The sequence below is a fragment of the Protopterus annectens genome, chromosome 17.part0 (assembly GCF_019279795.1).
Source record: "Protopterus annectens isolate FY-2018-M chromosome 17.part0, PAN1.0, whole genome shotgun sequence".
NCBI lineage: Eukaryota > Metazoa > Chordata > Ceratodontiformes > Protopteridae > Protopterus > Protopterus annectens.
Window position 1 is genome coordinate 97,419,743 of NC_056751.1, and position 18,375 is coordinate 97,438,117.

At 43.6% G+C, this 18,375-nt stretch overlaps 1 protein-coding gene across 2 annotated transcripts in view; it reads right to left on the reverse strand.

The window, feature by feature from the left end:
- Positions 1 to 18,375, reverse strand: part of SLC49A3 (solute carrier family 49 member 3) — a 1,094,331-nt gene that overhangs the window by 908,266 nt on the left and 167,690 nt on the right. For both annotated transcript variants that reach the window (XM_044059106.1, XM_044059105.1), the window contains exon 2: positions 15,861 to 16,019. In XM_044059106.1, coding sequence (XP_043915041.1) covers positions 15,861 to 16,019 — 159 coding nt within the window. The remainder of the gene's footprint in view (positions 1 to 15,860; positions 16,020 to 18,375) is intronic.

Here is an 18,375-nt window from a genome sequence, read left to right on the forward strand (position 1 = left end):
CTTTTTTGTAATGCTCATCTACATTTCAACAGTCAGCACCAGTTATGGCAGAAGAGGAACTTAGTTAAGGGGCAGCTGATTTGTCTAAGTAGGCTTGTCTCCAATGACCAAGTATTTCAAAGGGAAGCCTGTTTGTTAAACAGCTTTTTAGTGACCAAGGCTACCCGCTGGAGTTGTTGAGCAATACTCATCACTGGGTCTCAGATCACAGGGACATTAATTACAGGGCCTTCATACGACATCCATTTCACTCCCAGAATAAACAGCCTGATAGAACTTATGGGAATTTGACCCAGTGTTTTGTGGTTGAGTACAACAGGCATTTTCATTCCCTCAAGTAGGTTATTAATAACCACTGGAGTGTGGTATTTGGCTCCTTTGGTTTGACTGACCACCTGGGACAAGCACCAAAGTTTGTTTATAAGAAAAGTAAAAATCTTAAATTCATTTTTGAACACAAGAGGAACTGTCTTGATGTTGTTATTCAGAATGCTGATATGGGAAGATGTGGTACCTGCAGACAATGCAGGTTCATTTAAAACTTTTATTTTGTTCTGTGGCAGTATACCCCAAATGATTATCTTAAAGAGAAACAATTGTGAAACCAAAGGGGTAGTTTATGTGGCTTTTTGCTCTTCCTGCCCATTTTTTTTTATACTGGTAAGACTATTGGTCCCTTGAGAAAAAGGATTTATCAGCATCTCTATTCAATCAAAATGAAGCATACATACAGTGAACTATTTAATAGCATTGAAGTGTCTAAAGAATTTAAGAAATTTGTGTTACTATTCTGGAAAATGTTCTATTGTGCTTTTCAGAGGAGACTGGGAGGAGGTTGAACAATGTGAACTTTCTTGACAGCTGCTTCTGAATGCTGGGGTTACACAGTTCATAGGTTCATGGTAGGTACTAGGCTATCTGCCGAGGGCATTTATAACCTAGCCAGAGTGTGTCGGCTTTGCGCCCCTGATTAGTGCATAGACCTCTGTCAAGCACAGCCAATGAAGTGATCACAGTGTATTTTCTGTTACCATCCACTTGTCAAGGCTTCTCTTGAAAGTGTTAGTGAGAGCTCTGCCTAATGTAGTTAGAATTTTGTTCCAAAGCATGGGGGAGTCTCTGTGATGAGAGATCTCCACTCCAGCATGTTCTGTTTATTGTTGTGGCGAGTTTAGCTCACTAGAGCCACGTGGCTCACAGTGACTTGGTTTCTTTAGGTGGAGCATGTCCATCAATTCTGAGTTGGACATGGCTCTGTAAGTCGAGCAGAGATCACCTCTGAGTAAGTGATGTCACTGAGTACAGCCAAGTTTTTCAGTCGGGCTGCATAGGACATATGTTTGAGGCCATTAATCCTCTTGTTGGTGCTTTTGTGGCCTTTCAGCTGATGGAGATTGTCTTTGAGTGCAGCATCCTAGATGGGGTATTGTATATGATGGGTAGGGTGGTGGTGAGTGGGGGAGGCACTATAACCTCTTTATTTCTGGTAAAACCCCTTAGTAATTAGATGGGCCACATAGAAAGTTTCCTACCTACTTTGTAATATGATTCTGTATTAAAAAAGGCGGCCGCCTATGTAGTAATTTGTGGGTGTTTTGTTTTCCCAAAGCAGGTGACTATACATTTTTTGGCATTGCTTCGAGCCATAACTTTGACACAGGTGTCTGTCTCAGTAAGGTCTTTTGAGAAGGATGTCCGTGTCAGCCGGGAGAGTCAATTATGGCTCCCAGTTTGCAGTCATCGGCGAACTTGGTTAATATATGGTCCTCCTGTGTTTGCCTGTACTTCTGAGAAATATATACTTTGAACATTAGGGGTCCCAGAACCGTGCCTTGGAGACACCACTGTGACTGGTTTAGGAGTCAGACCTGGAGCCATATTCTTGATGTGAGTTCTGTCCTGTAAGCCAGTTGGCAACCCATCTTGTGACATAGGGGTTTTGTTCAGGCTGGTGAGTTTTCTATAATGCCTGAGTGAGGAATGGTGTTGAATGCCTTAGCAAGATCAAGGTAGGCTGTGTGAACCACCTTTCCCTCATCAGCCTTAGTGACTGTCAGAAGAAGTCAACCAGGTTTAGTAAGCATGATCTGCCTATGAAGCCGAAACTGGGTTAGGTCAAGTGTTGGGGTTTCCCAATGTCTTTGATAATGAGTTCATGATGATCGGCTCCATAGCCTTGCAGACCAGGTTAGTCAGGCTTATGGGCGATAGTTACCAGGGTCAGTTGTGGCCCTCTTTGTGGAGCAGAATAACCATTGCTGTGTGCCATTCTATGGGCACGTAGCCTGCGGAGAGGCTGAGGTTGAACAGCGTGTTTGGGGGTTAGTTTCTGTAGTTCGTGCAAGACGCAGCCTGGGACACCATCTGGCCTCACTGATGCTGTGTTTTTGGCTTTGAAAGGAGCTGTTTTCATCTCTGTGCTTCTGTGACTTCAGGTTTTCTACTTTTCTGGTATTGTTGTGGGCCCTTTTGAAGGGTGAGAGGGAGGCGAACTGTACTGAATCTACTTAAGGGATGTGGCAATATCAGTAGAGTTCCAGTATATTTTGTGCTATTTACACCGCTCAGAGCATATCAATGCGTTGCCACTTAGATTCTTGACATAGCTGAAGGCTTTGTGGTTATCTTTTGAATCACTTGGCTATTTTTCTTTGAAGTTGTGTGGATGATTTTATGAGGACCTTAGTTTCTTACAGTGCTGATCAGGGATGTCTTTCCTTCTTGGGGATTTGCTTTTTTTCTGAACTGAACACCTCCTTTTGTTGTATAACTTGTTTATGGCGGTCCGCAGACTGGTTTCCTTAAGCAGGGAGAATCTTGAGTTTTACTGGGGATGGCTGGAAGTCCATGCATCATGGGTGCTCATGAGGAGTGCAGCTGTGAGGATTCTGCATCTTGGGCAGTGTTGTCTTTAAGCGTCTGAATGTGAAACTTACCACCTCTGCCTTAAGCGGGTGAAGTTTGCTTACAAAAGTTTTTCACTATGGTTTCATGGTTGGGGATGGTGGTGATTGTGGACATCCAGAATTGATTGGTTATGGTCCTGATCTATGATGACGGGTTGACCTCTAGTGGAACACCTGTCGCCCATGTTGGTGATGACCAGGTCCAATATGTTAATGGCCTCTGGTAGGGGTTTACCAGCTGATCCAGGGCATTTGAGTTGATAAATTCAGGGCGCTGAGCCTGGGAGTTTGTACTCAAAGTAGTTTTTCCCAGTTAATGGTAGGGTAACTGGGGTGCCCAATATCAGGGTGTTTAGTGGTTCCTTCATGTTTTCAGTGCCTCCAGAAAGGTGGAGTGGGTGGTCCTGGGTCATGGAGGTGATCTGTAACGAGCCACAATTTGCATTGCAAATTTGCCCAATGGCTGCATGGATGATCTCAGGAGAGGTATCATGCTCGCCACTAACCTGGAGGTGTGGGTATCATGATGAATATGGAAAAAACCCTCCTTTTGTGTTTTGAGGTCATGTACCTTGGCTTTGATGTGTGGTATGAGTTATAGCCAGTAGTGCTGGGTACTCTCGGAGCCAGACTGGGTTTCCAGTTACTGCGATGTCGCGTTCTCCATACTTAGGAGTGCTTGACGCATACAGTTTGAGATTTAAACTCCTCTTGGTTTGAGTAGCATAACCTTCATTTTTTTTTTACTTGTGCTGTTTACGGACGTGGGTTGGGTGCAGCCCCCGCCTAAAAAGAGGCACTATGGGGCAGCAGCTAGCCTTGGCAGTATTTGATGTAAGGGTCCCACAGCTTGAATAATTTTATTTCTGTGAAAAACCTGCTTTGAAAGATAAAGTTGCTATTGTTGATTTTATTATGACTTGTTTTTAGCTTCCAAAAAGATTGACATTTCAAACTGTCATACTTTTATATGAAATATATAGAGCTGTTTGGAAGCTCTAGGTCCCCCCCTCCAAGCCTTTCTGTGTTGGAGGAAGCCTGCTAGCTTATCCCAGTGGGAATGTTAAAGCACTAGGTAACCACCTATATACCACATAAAGTGGTTTCTGGCCCAGAAATTGTAGTTATTAGCTGTTTGAGCAATTTTCCATCTCTCCGCTTTCTGATTTAAAAGCCCACATTGCATTTGTTTTCTTTCCTGTAACTAGTCTGGTCAGACACAGATTCTTAGTTTAGCATGAATTTGCTTATTTGTGGTCAACACTTGTTCAGAACTTGTTGTAAGCATTAAATAGCTACAAATTACACAACACTCAACCTTCCTCAATACCTAGAGGAAACAGGTTTTTGTACTTACTCCTCACTTGCTTAAAAAGAAAACAGCTCTTAGCACTCACCTCCCACTTGTCACTGAGGGAAAACAGTTTTTCGATCAGGCATGTCAAGGGTCAACTCCCAGTGTTCTCTCCTGTCTATTTGATGAATCTGGGCATCTTGGGGCAATGTAGCAGTTGCCTCATGTACACAGACAACCGTCACCTCTACCACCAACATTACACCCTGTGAAGATGCACTTATCTAGCCAACTGGAGGTAGCTCTCTCCAGCAAGACTGAACGACCCGGGTTGAGAGAGGGTAAACACTGACACCACACTCATCACATGGTCACCTAAACCTACACCGCCAAAAGCCACACATGAGAAACACAAAACATTTGCAGGAGCTCTCAATAATAATCTGCTCAAGCATCAGGAACCTCAAAACGATATAAGCAACCTCCACCCCAACACCTTAAAACACACTGTACAGACTCAGTATTGCCTCAACCACAGCCTATAAGAGCCAAAACAACGTACCAACTTACATTAGTCATGGGTGACTCTATAGCCAGGCACTGATGTCCCCACTCACCAGGCTAAACAAGGAGAAGGTTGTTGTCAGCTGCCTGTCAGGTGCCAGGATCATACATAACCCATGCCTCAGGTCACTCCACAACAAGTACAAATGACTCTGTAATTGCCCATGGTAGTGTGAGCGACCTGAGACATACCTCCTGGACTACATGAAAAGAGACATGGAAGAGCTCTCGATCTTGTAGCCCAGGCATGTATGACCTAGCCCTTAGTAGCATCCTGCCATAAGCCCAGAATGAAACCACAGTACCCAAAACAAAATGATTAACTAACAATTGGCTAAGCTTCTGGTGTCATTCTAAGGGATCCAGTATCTACCCTGCCTGGGATGACTGGTTGACGAACCAAATGCTTTTGCAGAGACTCTGTTGCCCTGGGATTCTGGATACTGGCTAAAGCTCTTGCTGCTTATATAGTGCTTTTTTTTGTGCAAGTTCAAATGACAAACTCACCACACATAACAGGAGCAAAATAAAATGGGGGCAATACTACTCAATGCTAGAGTCCAAATCTCAAATGCACTCCTCAAAAGCTCCCTTAAAATGGAGACATTGACACCATGCAGTGGGCGAGACCTGGTTCAAAGAATCCAGAAACTTCCCTCATTACCAGGCTATAACTCATGCCTGTTTTGTCTTGGAACAGAACACCAACGGAGGTGTGTGCAGATATTCATTAAGGATATCCACACCTCCAGGCTGAACTCAACCAGCATATTCTGCATCGAGGTTGTCAGGTGCAATAACTCTGGGCAAAACTGCAATCCAAAGTGTAACTTGCTACAGATCCCCCACCATGCCCCAGGTTCCCACTCCTCTTTTCTTGATATGCTGGAAAATATTAGGGTTCAACCAAACACCCTAATAATGGGTGATTTCCAACTACCCTGTATTAAATGGAGAAAACTACTCTTCAACTCCTTCACTCATAGCTTTCTAGATTCATAAATTCAATGTCCTGGATCAACTTATCCACACGGGGGGCGGGGGTAAAAAAAAGGGAGTGTGTATAGCTAAGGGCCTATGTTGTGGTAAGTGCAGAAAAGTCCTAAGCCTTTTCTTGAATCTGAGAAATCTTGTCCCTGCCATTGGAATTGTTCTCTCATGGCATGTAAGGTTTCCCCAAAGGAAAATTCCTCTGGTGGAGAGGCAGTTGGAATGGATTCTTCAGCATGGAATCTTCATAAGTAGAAAAAGGAGCCTCTGGCTGGTCTGTAATGTCTGAGTCATCCATGAGAATCATCAGAGGACACTGGCTCGGGGGCTCTGCTCTAGGTCTCTTTTCTGGGGGCTGAGAGGCCCTGTCTGGGTGAATTGGGATCCCCTAATTAAGGATATTAAATCTTCTGCCAGAGTAAGCATTTGTGAACTTGAAGTGGGCCTGTGTGAAGGGGCTTAACAGGCACTGATTTAGCAGATTTGGCTGCTTTAGCCCTGGCAAAGGCCTTAATAGACATGGCTGCAGGAGGCCTAGCAGCACCACGTGCTGGGGTAGAGACATCCAAAGGGATGGTGTCTGATAAATCACTAGGAACCACAGTTGTAGGCAAAATTTCTGAGGCGATTCAACTAAGGTAGCAGGAGCCTCAGTAGTAGCCATGGTTTCGGCTGAAGTTTGCCCGGTTTTCTCGGTTTGGGCCGAAACCGAGACACTCGCGGCTTGCTTAACCGTGGTTTCGGCCGAAACCGCGGACCGCGAGTGTCGGTCTTTTTCTTTGCGTTTTTTAACAATTTGGGTAGTCGGAGGATCCGACGGCATAATGTATGCAAAATCTGAGCCGAAAAACTGTTCAGCGAACTCGACCGACGCCTAAGCGTTCGACGGTTGAAGGAAGCACAGGCCAAACAGGCTGCTACGTCGTGGTCTGGGCCTAAGCAAGGCAGACAGTAAGAGTGGAAATCTTTATGAGGTATTTGTTTCCTAAGTTAAACAGTTATTGACTTTTTCTGACATCGGCTGAGGCAAGAAAGAGTCCCCAGCGGGTACTTAGCTTTTAGAAGTCTTCAAGTAGTATTCGGTAGTAGTAATCTCTGGATCTGACCGACCGGCACTTGCAAACAGCTTCTGCCCGAGCCCACGGCAAGAAAGACTGAGGAAGATGGCGTCGGCTGATGCCTTTATACCTGAAGACCAGCAGAGATGACGTCAGGTGAAGTGCGACATCAGCCGAAGCCGGACCCAGACTTTGGAATCCGGCCGACCGAAGGGCTGCCTGATGACAGGACAACCCATTTGTTATGACTGCAGATGCATCCATGAAGGACATCTGTCTTGATGTTGTTATTCAGAATGCTGATATGGGAAGATGTGGTACCTGCAGACAATGCAGGTTCATTTTACAAGGCACATTTTGTTCTGTGGCAGTATACCCCAAATGATTATCTGTAAGAGAGAAATACAATTGTGAAACCAAAGGGGTAGTTTATGTGGCTTTTTGCTCTTCCTGCCCATTTTTTTTAATACTGGTAAGACTATTGGTCCCTTGAGAAAAAGGATTTATCAGCATCTCTATTCAATCAAAATGAAGCATACATACAGTGAACTATTTGTATAAGCATTCAGAAGTGTCTAAAGAATTTAAGAAATTTGTGTTTACTATTCTGGAAAATGTTCCTGTGCTTTTCAGAGGAGGAGACTGGGAGGAGAGGTTGGAGCAATGTGAACTTTCTTGACAGCTGCTTCTGAATGCTGGGGTTTACACTGGTTCATAGGTTCATAGGTAGGTACTAGGCTATCTGCCCGAGGGCATTTATAAGCCTAGCCAGAGTGTGTCGGCTTTTGCCGCCCTATTGATTAATTAATGGAGCCTCTGTCAAGCACAGCCAATGAAGTGATCACAGGGGTGTATTTTCTGTTACCCATCCACTCGTCAAGGCTTCTCTTGAAGAGTGTTAGTGAGGGGCTCTGCCTAATGTAGTTAGGAATTTTGTTCCAAAGCATGGGGAGTCTCTGTGATAGGAATCTATCCCTCCAGCATGTTCTGTTTATTGTTGTGGCGAGGTTTAGCTCACTAGAGCACGTGGCTCACAGTGACTTGGATTTCTTTAGGTGGAGCATGTCCATCAATTCTGAGTTGGACATGGCTCTGTAAGTCAGGCAGAGATCACCTCTGAGTAAGTGATATGTCACTGAGTACAGCCAGAGTTTTTTCAGTCGGGCTGCATAGGACATATGTTTGAGGCCAGTAATCCTCTTGTTGAGGTGCTTTTGTGGCCTTTCCAGCTGATGGAATTGTCTTGTGAGGTACATCACAAATGGGGTATTGTACTCTATGATGGGTAGGGTGAGTGACGAGTAGAGGGGCACTATAACCTCTTTATTTCTAGATGCAAACCCCTTAGTAATTAGATGGGCCACATAGAAGGATTTCCTACCTACTTTGGCAATATGATTCTGTATTAAGGGGGCGGCCGCCTATGTGGTAATTTGTGGGTGTTTTGTTTTTCCCAAACGGGATGACTATGCATTTTTTGGCATTTAGCTCGAGGCCATAACTTTGACACCAGGTGTCTGTCTCAGTAAGGTCTTTTTGAAGGATGTCCGTGTCAGCCGGAGAGTCAATTATAGCTCCCAGTTTGCAGTCATCGGCGAACTTGGTTAGCCATAGTCCTCCTGTGTTTGCCTGTACTTCTGAGAAATATATGCTGAACATTAGGGGTCCCAGAACCGAGCCTTGCGGGACACCACTTGTGACTGGTTTAGAGTCAGACCTGGAGCCCGCTATTCTTACCGTGTGAGTTCTGTCTGTAAGCCAGTTGGCAACCCATCTTGTGACATAGGGGTTTTTGTTCAGGCTGGTGAGTTTTTTTATAATACCTGAGTGAGGAATGGTGTTGAATGCCTTGGCAAGATCAAGGTAGGCTGTGTGAACCACCTTTCCCTCGTCTATGGCCTTGGTGACTGTCTCGAAGAAGTCAACCAGGTTTAGTAGGCATGATCTGCCCTTAACAAAGCCGAACTGGGTTGGGTCAAGTGTTTGGAGGTTCCCAATGTCTTTGTTAATGAGTTCCATGATGATGCGCTCCATAGCCTTGCAGACCAGGTTAGTCAGGCTTATGGGGCGATAGTTACCAGGGTCAGTTGTGGCCCCTCCTTTGTGGAGCAGAATAACCATTGCTGTGTGCCATTCTATGGGCACGTAGCCTGCGGAGAGGCTGAGGTTGAACAGCGTGTTTCGGTGGGGGGTTAGTTTGTTCTGTAGTTCGTGCAAGACGCAGCCTGGGACACCATCTGGCCCCACTGATGCTGTGTTTTTGGCTTTTGAAAGGGCTGTTTTCATCTGTGCTTCTGTGATTTCCGGGACACTATACTTTTCTGGTATTGTTGTGGGCCCTTTTGAAGGTGAGAGGGAGGTGAACTGTGCACTGAATCTGCCAGGATGTTGGCAATATCAGTAGGTTCAGTATATTTTGTGCTATTTTACACTAGCTCAGAGCATATCTGTGCGTTGCCACTTAGATTCTTGACATAGCTAAAGAAGGCTTTGTGGTTATCTTTTGAATCCTTGGCTATTTTTCTTTCGAAGTTAGCCTTGGATGATTTTATGAGGGACCTTAGTTTCTTACTGATACTGATCAGGGATGTCTTTCCTTCTTGGGATTTGCTTTTTTTCTGAACTAGTTTCCTCCTTTTGTTGTATAACTTGTTTATGGCAGGGGTCCACCAGACTGGTTTCCTTCGCTTAGGGGAGAGAATCTTAGTTTTGCTAGGGATGGCATGATCCATGCATCCTTGTAGGTGCTCATAGAGTGCAACTGTAAAGGATTCTGCATCTTGGGCAGTGTTATCCTTTAGCGTGCGGGCTGTGAAACTTACCACCTCTGCCTTAAGTAAGGTGAAGTTTGCTTTACAAAAGTTTTTCACTATGGTTTCCTTGGTTGGGGATGGTAGTGGGGTGTGGACATCCAGGGTGATTAGTTTATGGTCTGATCTAACCAGTGACGGGTTGACCTCTGGTACGGAACACCTGTCGCCCATGTTGGTGATGACCAGGTCCAATATGTTGTGGCCTCTGGTAGGGGAGTTTACCAGCTGATCCAGGGCATTTGAGTTGATAAATTCCAGGAAGCGCTGAGCCTGGGAGTTTGTACTCAAGTAGTTTTCCCAGTTAATGGTAGGGTAACTGAAATTGCCCAATATCAGGGTGTTCAGTAGGACCTTCATGTTTTCCAGTGCCTCCAGAAAGGTGGAGTGGTGGTCCTGGGTCATGGAGGGTGATCTGTAGCAGGCCACAATTTGCATTGCAAATTTGCCCGATGTTAGCTGCACATGGATGATCTCAGAGGTATCATGCTGCGCCACTAACCTGGAGGTGTGGGTATCCTTGATGAATATGGAAAAAACCCTCCTTTTGTGTTTTGGTCCGTGTTCTGTGGCTGAAAAGTGTGGTATGAGTTATAGCCCAGTAGTGCTGGAGTGCTCTCTGGAGCCTTGAACTAGGTTTCAGTTACTGTACAGATGTCAACGTTCTCCATACTTAGGAGTGCTTCGAGCGCATGCAGTTTGAGATTTAAACTCTTGGTTTTGAGTAGCATAACCTTCATTTTTTACTTGTGCTGTTTACGGACGTGGGTTTGAATTTTGAGCCTTGCCTAAAAAAGGGCACTATGGGGGCAGCAATAGCCTTGGCCAGTATTTGAATGCCAAGGGGTCCCACCGGCTTGAATAATTTTATTTCTGTCAAACCTGCTTTGAAAGATAAAGTTGCTATTATTTGATTTTATTATGACTTGTTTTTAGCTTCAAAAGATTGACATTTCAAACTGTCATACTTTTTATATGAAATATATAGAGCTGTTTGGAAGCTCCTGAGTCCCCCCTCCCAAGCCTTTCTGTGTTGGAGGGAAGCCTGCTAGCTTATCAGTGGGAGTGGTAAGCACTAGGTAACCTATATACCACATAAAGAGTGGTTTCTGGCCCAGAAATTGTAGTTATTGGCTGTTTGGGCAATTTTTCCATCTCTCTCCGCTTTCTGATTTAAAAGCCCACATTTGCATTTGTTTCTTTCCTGTAACTAGTCTAGTCCAGACACAGATTCTTAGTTTTAGCACTTGAATTTGCTTATTTGTGGTCAACACTTGTTCAGAACTTGTTGTAAGCATTAAATAAGCTACAAATTACTACAGCACTCAACCTTCCTCAATACCTAGAGGAAAACAGGTTTTTGTACTTACTTTCCTCACTTGCTTAAAGAAAAACAGCTCTTGTACTCACTTTCCTCACTTGTCTAGAGGAAAACAGTTTTTCATTCAGGCATGTCCAAGGGGTCAGCTCCCAGTGTTCTCTCCTGTCTATTTGATGAATCTGGGCATCTTGGGGCAATGTAGCAGTTGCCTCATGTACACAGACAACCGTCTCCTCCTACCACCCAACATTACACCCTGTGAGAGATGCACTTATCTAGCCAAACTGGAGGTAAAACTCTCTCCAACCAAGACTGAACTTGACAGTTAAGAGGAGAGGGTAAACACTTGCAGCACACCACACTCATCACATAGTCCCACTAAACCTACACCACCAAAAGCCACACATAGAAACACAAAAACATTTGCGGAGGCTCTCAATAATAATCTGCTCAAGCATCAGAGACCTCCAAAGCAGAAATGTAAGCAACCTCCACCCCCCAACACAACCCAAACAACACATAGCCCACAGACTCAGTGTGCCACTCAACCACAGCCTATAAGGCAAAACAACGTATCCAACACATTAGTCATAGGTGACTCTATAGCCAGGCACACTGATGTCCCACTCACCAGGCTAAACAAGGAGAAGGTTATTGTCAGCTGCCTGTCAGGTGCCAGGATCCGCCACATAACCCATGCACTCAGGTCACTCCACAACAAGTACAAATATGACTCTGTAATTGCCCATGTTGGTGTGAACGACCTGAGACATACCTCCCTGGACTACATGAAAAGAGACATGGAAGAGCTCTCCGATCTTGAAGCCCAGGCATGTATGACCCTAGCCCTTAGTAGCATCCTGCCATCGCCCAGAATGAAACCACAGTACCAAAACAAAATGATTGACTTCAACAATTGGCTAAGCTTCTGGTGTCATTCTAAGGGGATCCAGTATCTGCCTGCCTGGGATGACATGGTTGACAGACCAAGATGCTTTGCCAGAGATGGCCTGCACCTGTTGCCCCTGGGATTCTGGATACTGGCTAAGACTCTTGCTGCCCTTATAGTGCCTTTTTTATGCAAGTTCAAATGACAAACTCACCACCGCAACAGGAGCAGGCAAGCAAAATCTGAGGGCAATACTACTCAATGCTAGAAGTCCAAATCTCAAAATGCACTCACTCAAAGCGCTCCTTAAAATGGAGAACATCGACATCTGTGCAGTGAATGAGACCTGGTTCAAGAATCCAGAGAGCACCCCTGCATTACCAGGCTATAACTCATGCCACATTTTTTGGCCATCTAACCTGGAACAGAACACCAACGGCGGAGGTGTGTCCATATTCATTAAGGATATCCACACCTCCAGGCTAATTGCTCAGCATAATGCATCCGAGGTTATCCAAGTGCAACTAACTCTGGGCAAAACTGCAATCCAAAGTGTAGCTTGCTACAGATCCCCCACCATGCCCCAGGATTCCCACTCCTCTTTTCTTGATATACTGGAAAATATTAGGGTTCAACCAAACACCCTAATAATGGGTGATTTCAACTACCCTGCCATTAAATGGGAAAACTACTCATGTACCAACTCCTTCACTCATAGCTTTCTGGAATTCATAAATTCCAATGTCCTGGATCAGCTTATCCACAGCCCCACCAGGGGCAACAATATCCTAGACCTAGTTATTACCAGCATGAGTGACTGGTGTTCCACACCTGAAGTCAACTCCTCGTTGGTCAGATCCGACCATAAGCTAATCACCCTAGATATCCACATCCCACCTCCACCCCCCATTAAGGAAACCACGGTAAAACAATTCTCCAAAGCCAACTTCATGCTTCTTAAGACAGAAGTGGTGAACTTCATGACACCCATGCAGATGGACAATACAGTTATTACTGTTGAATCCTACACAAATGCACTCTATAAGCACTTACAAGAGTGCACGGATCATGCTATCCCAAACAGAACCAAGACACTATCCTCCAAAAAAAGGAAGCCAATCTGGTGGCCCCCTGCCATAAATAAACTCTACAACAGAAGGAACAAACTGTTGCAAAAGACAGTAAAATCCCATGAGTGGAGGAGCTCCCTGGTCAGCCTCAGTAAGAAGCTGAGATCTCTTATAAGATCCTCCAAAGCTAGCTACGAAAACAAAATCGCAATTGATTCTAAGGACAACTACAAAGCATTCTTTAGCTATGTCAAGAATCTCAATGGCAACACCCAGATGTGCTCTGAGTTACAGCACAATGGCACAAAAATTACAGAACCAAATGATATTACCGACATCCTGGCAGATAGGTTCAGTGCTAACTTTATCCCCATCTCACCCCCTAAAGGGCCCATATCTATACAGGAAGAATGCAGAGTCCCTGTAATCACAACTACGCAGGTAAAAGCTGTACCCTCAAAAGCCAAAAACACAGCATCCATGGAACTGGACAACATCCCTGGCTACGTTTTACACAAACTTCAAAACAAACTGGCTCCCCACCTAAGCACCATGTTCAATCATAGCCTCACATCAGGCTTTGTGCCCACTGAATAGCACACAGCAACAGTTATCCAACTCCACAAAGGGGGAGCCAGCACTGATCCCGGGAACTATCGCCCTATCAGCCTGACGAGCCTGGTCTGCAAGGCCATGGAACGTATCATCATGGAACTCATAAACAAAGACATTGGTAACCTCCAAACTCTGGACCCCACCCAGTTCGGGTGTGTGAAAAGCAGATCATGTCTCCTGAACCCAATCGACTTCTTTGAGGCAGTCACCAAAGCCGTAGACATGGCTAAGGTGGTTCACACAACCTATCTTGACCTCGCCAAGGCTTTTGACACCATCCCCCATTCTGGAATTATAGCTAAACTCACTAAACTAGGTATAAATCCCCATGTCACACGATGGGTTGCCAACTGGCTCATTGACAGAACCCACACTGTAAAAGTTGCAGACTCCAAATCTGACTTCAAACCAGCGACAAGTGGAGTACCACAGGTTCAGTTTGGTATCTACTTCTCTGAAGTACAGGCCAACACAGAAGGCCTCTGGCTAACGAAGTTCGCAGATGACTGCAAACTAGGAACCATGGTCGAGTCCCCAAATGATGTGGACAGAAGGGCCTCACTGAGACAGATGCCTGGTGTCAGAGCCATGGCCTCAAGCTCAATGCCAAAAAGTGCATTGTCATCCCCTTTCATAAAAACTCTGTACCCATGAAGTACCACATAGGCGACAGTCTACTTAACACCAAATGTGTGGTGGACAGTAATCTCTCCTTTGATAATCACAATGCCACAGCAGTCAGGAAATCCTTCTATGTGGCACACTTCATCACAAAAGGGTTCTCATCCAGGAAAAAAAGAGGTATTTGTTCCCCTCTACTCGACACTCATTAGACCCATTATAGAGTATAATACCCCTTTTGGAATGTACCTCACAAAACATCTGCAGCAGCTGGAAAGGCCACAGAAGTACCTCACAAAGAGGATTACTGGCCTCAACCAGGTGCCCTACACTGACCATCTTAAAAAACTCCAGCTTTACTCTGTAGCATATTGCCTATTCCCAGGTGATCTCTGCCTAACATATAAAGCTATGTCAAACCCAGAGCTGTTGGACATGCTACACCTAAAGAAATCCCAATCCCTCCGAGCTACATGCTCTAGGGACCTAAACCTTGTCACCACAATAAACAGGACATACTGGAAGGATAGATTCCTGTCCCAGACACTTCCCATACTCTGGAACAAGCTGCCCATCTATGTCAAGCAAAGTTCCTCATTAACACTCTTCAAGAAAAATCTTGATGAGTGGATGGGAAATAGGAAATACACCCCAGGGATCACTTCTGTGACTCTGCTCGACAGGGGGACAGGAAAATAACTTTCTTGGGTGACGTATGACAGGGAACCTTGTTGTCTAGGCTTACTTAGGGCCTTGGGCCGATAGCCTAGTACCTACCTATGAACCTAAATAGTTTCTAGAAATAATACTTTTTAAATAGAATTAATTTTACTGTCACACTTGCACTACAGCACTTAAGCACTGTATTATGTCATGTTAAAATTTATGCACTTTTTTAGCACTGTCACTTTAAAAGTTTAGCGCCTTTGAGGCTTTTTAAATTTATCCAGGAAGTAGTTACTCTGTTTTCCCTGGAACGAAAGCGCTAAAAACAAAACACTATTAAACGTTTTCTTTGACATCTGGGCTGTGTTTTTTTTTTTGCTACACACACACACACACACACACACACACACACACACACACACACACACACACACACACACACACACACACACACACACACACACACACACACACAATGGACACATGGATAGATAGATATAGATACATAGATAGATAGATAGATAGATAGATAGATAGATAGATAAAGATATAGTACATTGCTACATGCAAAGACCATTATCAAAAACAGACCAGTCTATTCAGAATTTGTTTAAATCCCTTTCCTAAAAAGTAAGTTTCATAGCTCTTGGAAAGGCACATGTGGCTTCTTCCACCCTGGCAAAGATGTACTTGGTGGATGTTGCCATTTCAGTGACAAGCTACATCAAATCACGCAATACACTCCCAGCATTACAGCAACCAGCACTTCTCACTATAACCATTGTTCCAGAATGATAGAAGGCCTGTGAGTTATCCCATCCATGTTTTTCACTTACAGATTTCTAAAGAAAGCTTACATTTGTAGATCAATGTAGAAGCATCAGTTCATAGTTCATAAAGTCAAGTCTAAGTTTTCAGTTATTATGTATACAAATAATTTTTTTTATAATTTTTTTAAGAAAAGTAGATGATGGAATAAACAGAAGGAAACACACTGAAGATTGTTTACTTTAATGTGCTTATTTTAAACTTTTTAGTATTCTTTTTAGTACTTACACAAGTCCGAAGTCCACAAAAGTCTAGCATCCACGTTGTGCACAGTCCAAACGGCACTCCAACTATGAGGTACACTAGTGACAGCCAGTTAATCTTATCCAGTGAAATATGGAAATACTGTGATATCTGATCAGCCACTGGAGCAAAACTTAGCCATAGCTAGGGAAAGAAATAAAGGTGATCATGACATGTTATTAGGTCTGTTTATGCACATTTAAGTTTTGCAATTTATTCCTTTCTACATACCACAAATGTGGCAATTTTATGCACTTTGCTGTTGTAGCATAAATAATGAAGATGTGTTTTCATACTAGCGTACATTTGCAGTTTTACAGCACATACAGAAACACATTTTAATGTCATCACCTGATGAAACACTGTACCTCAATACCTGACTGGCTGGAAGTATAATCATCTTTCTTAGTTCCATCACTGTTCACAACTGTATTTAAAACTCAGCTTTATGAAATAACACCTGTCTCTAGCAGTGAGTCTTTCCATAGAAATGCTATCTACTACACTGCCAAATCTGAGTTCTTTCATCAATCTCCTTTATTACTGAAGCTTATAAAGTTATCTAAACTCATGCAGAACTTGAAAGATTAGACAATAATGGGCACAGAACAATTTCACTAAAGGCAAATTAAAAAAAATAAAAAATACACTTCATACATGTGAATTAAGTAAAACTTTGGGACTTGCTACCCACACTAAGCTTGTACACAAGTGTTTTTGCTTACAGTGTGCATGGTGAATAAACATGCTCTGGCATAAATGAGCAATAATACATCTCACAGAGGATGATGCAGGACTACAACTTCCATTAAATGGTATTGGTGAAGACAGTAATCACACGTTAAGGGCATTAACAGTCCACTAAGGATGAGAAAAGCTGAAATGTGCTTAGAAAAATGGGTTAACGATGCTGACTCCAGCAACATATTTAAATGACACTTTAAAAGTACAGCTGAATGAGACAATCACCTTCATAGTGGATCTTCAAGAGCACACTACTTATAAAACATCTCTACTGTTTTTGTATGAAATTTCCCGGAGTATCCACAGTCCCTCCATGTATTTTTGTTAGTCTTGCACTTGGCTGTAGTGCAGAAGATTTCAGGCTAGGCTACTTGAAACCCAAAATAGACTCTGTCTCCTTCAATTGTTCTAGTAAGGAACTTAATTTTTCACCTGTGAACATTACACATTACTACAAAAGACGTCATAGAATAAGCACCTGTTGAGGTAGATGGACTGTGAAAGCCATAAGCAGAAACCAGGCTTCCTAATGTAACACAAGCTGCATGCAATAACAGTAAACAGAACTATAACAGAAGTTGAAGATGGGCTGATAACTGCTGTGACACTCTAAGATATCTTCTTAAATGAACGTCACATTCAAATGTATCATCTTACTTTGAGAGGGAGCAGTAAATACTGTTAATGTGCAAGAATCCTGGTTGGTGGAAGGATATCAAAGCAATCCATTAAGAAATGCCCTTACAAACTGTGTCCTTTATTGGATTGTGCTCTGCAATCTGCCAAACTTATAGTGTTTGGCAAATGTGGAGAGTTCTTGCCAAGCAACAGTTTCACAAATATTGTGGGCAAATGCATTATTAAATAAAGTTTGTGAAGCAGCTGCTGACATAATGCAGTGTGCTCTCACCCCTTTGTGAAGTGGCCTACCACACAAATCAAACCAAATGGCAATACAATAGTCTATCTGTTTTGGAAATGTCAGTTTTACTGCATTAGCCAACATGACCAAATCACCTACAGTCAGTTTTTACACAATTGAGAGGCTAGCCCTGTCACAGGGGATTAAGGTGGTTTAGACATGTGTAGGAAAACCTTATATGATCTACTGAACAAGATTTGGAAGAAACTGGAAAAAGGTAACAAGAAATAAGAGCATCCAGCAAACAGCTGGATGGATTGCACAACAGAAGATCTGTGACAGTCAAGCATAACTATTGAAGAAGGTAGGATAGTAGCACTGAATCCAAAAGAGATGGTGACAACTGAGAGGACAGTCCAACACCCAATCTGAAAATGGGAAAAGAGGGTTGATGACGAAGATGATGGGAAAAAAAAGGTTGATGATGATTTTTTTACAAGTATCCCTTAGGTTCATAGGTTCATACTAGGCTATCTGCCCTGAGGCAATTATAAGCCTAGCCCGATTCTGTATGGCTTACGCCACCCCTTGATTTGAGTATACTGTGCCCTTTAAGGTTTAGTTTACTGTGCCTCTGTCTAATAGTGACACGGGAGTAATCCCTGGGATAAACCTACGATTCCCCCATCCACCTATCGAGATTCTTCTTGAAGAGATTCAGTGAGGTGCTCTGCCTCACATGAACTGGAATTCTATTCCAGAGCGAAGGGAGCCTCTGGGTTATGAACCTGTCCCTCCAGCAAGTTCTATTTATTTCTGTGCTGAGGTTCAAGTCCCTCGAGCGTGTGGCTCTAAGGGATTTAGATTTATTGAGGTGGAGCATGTCCATTAATT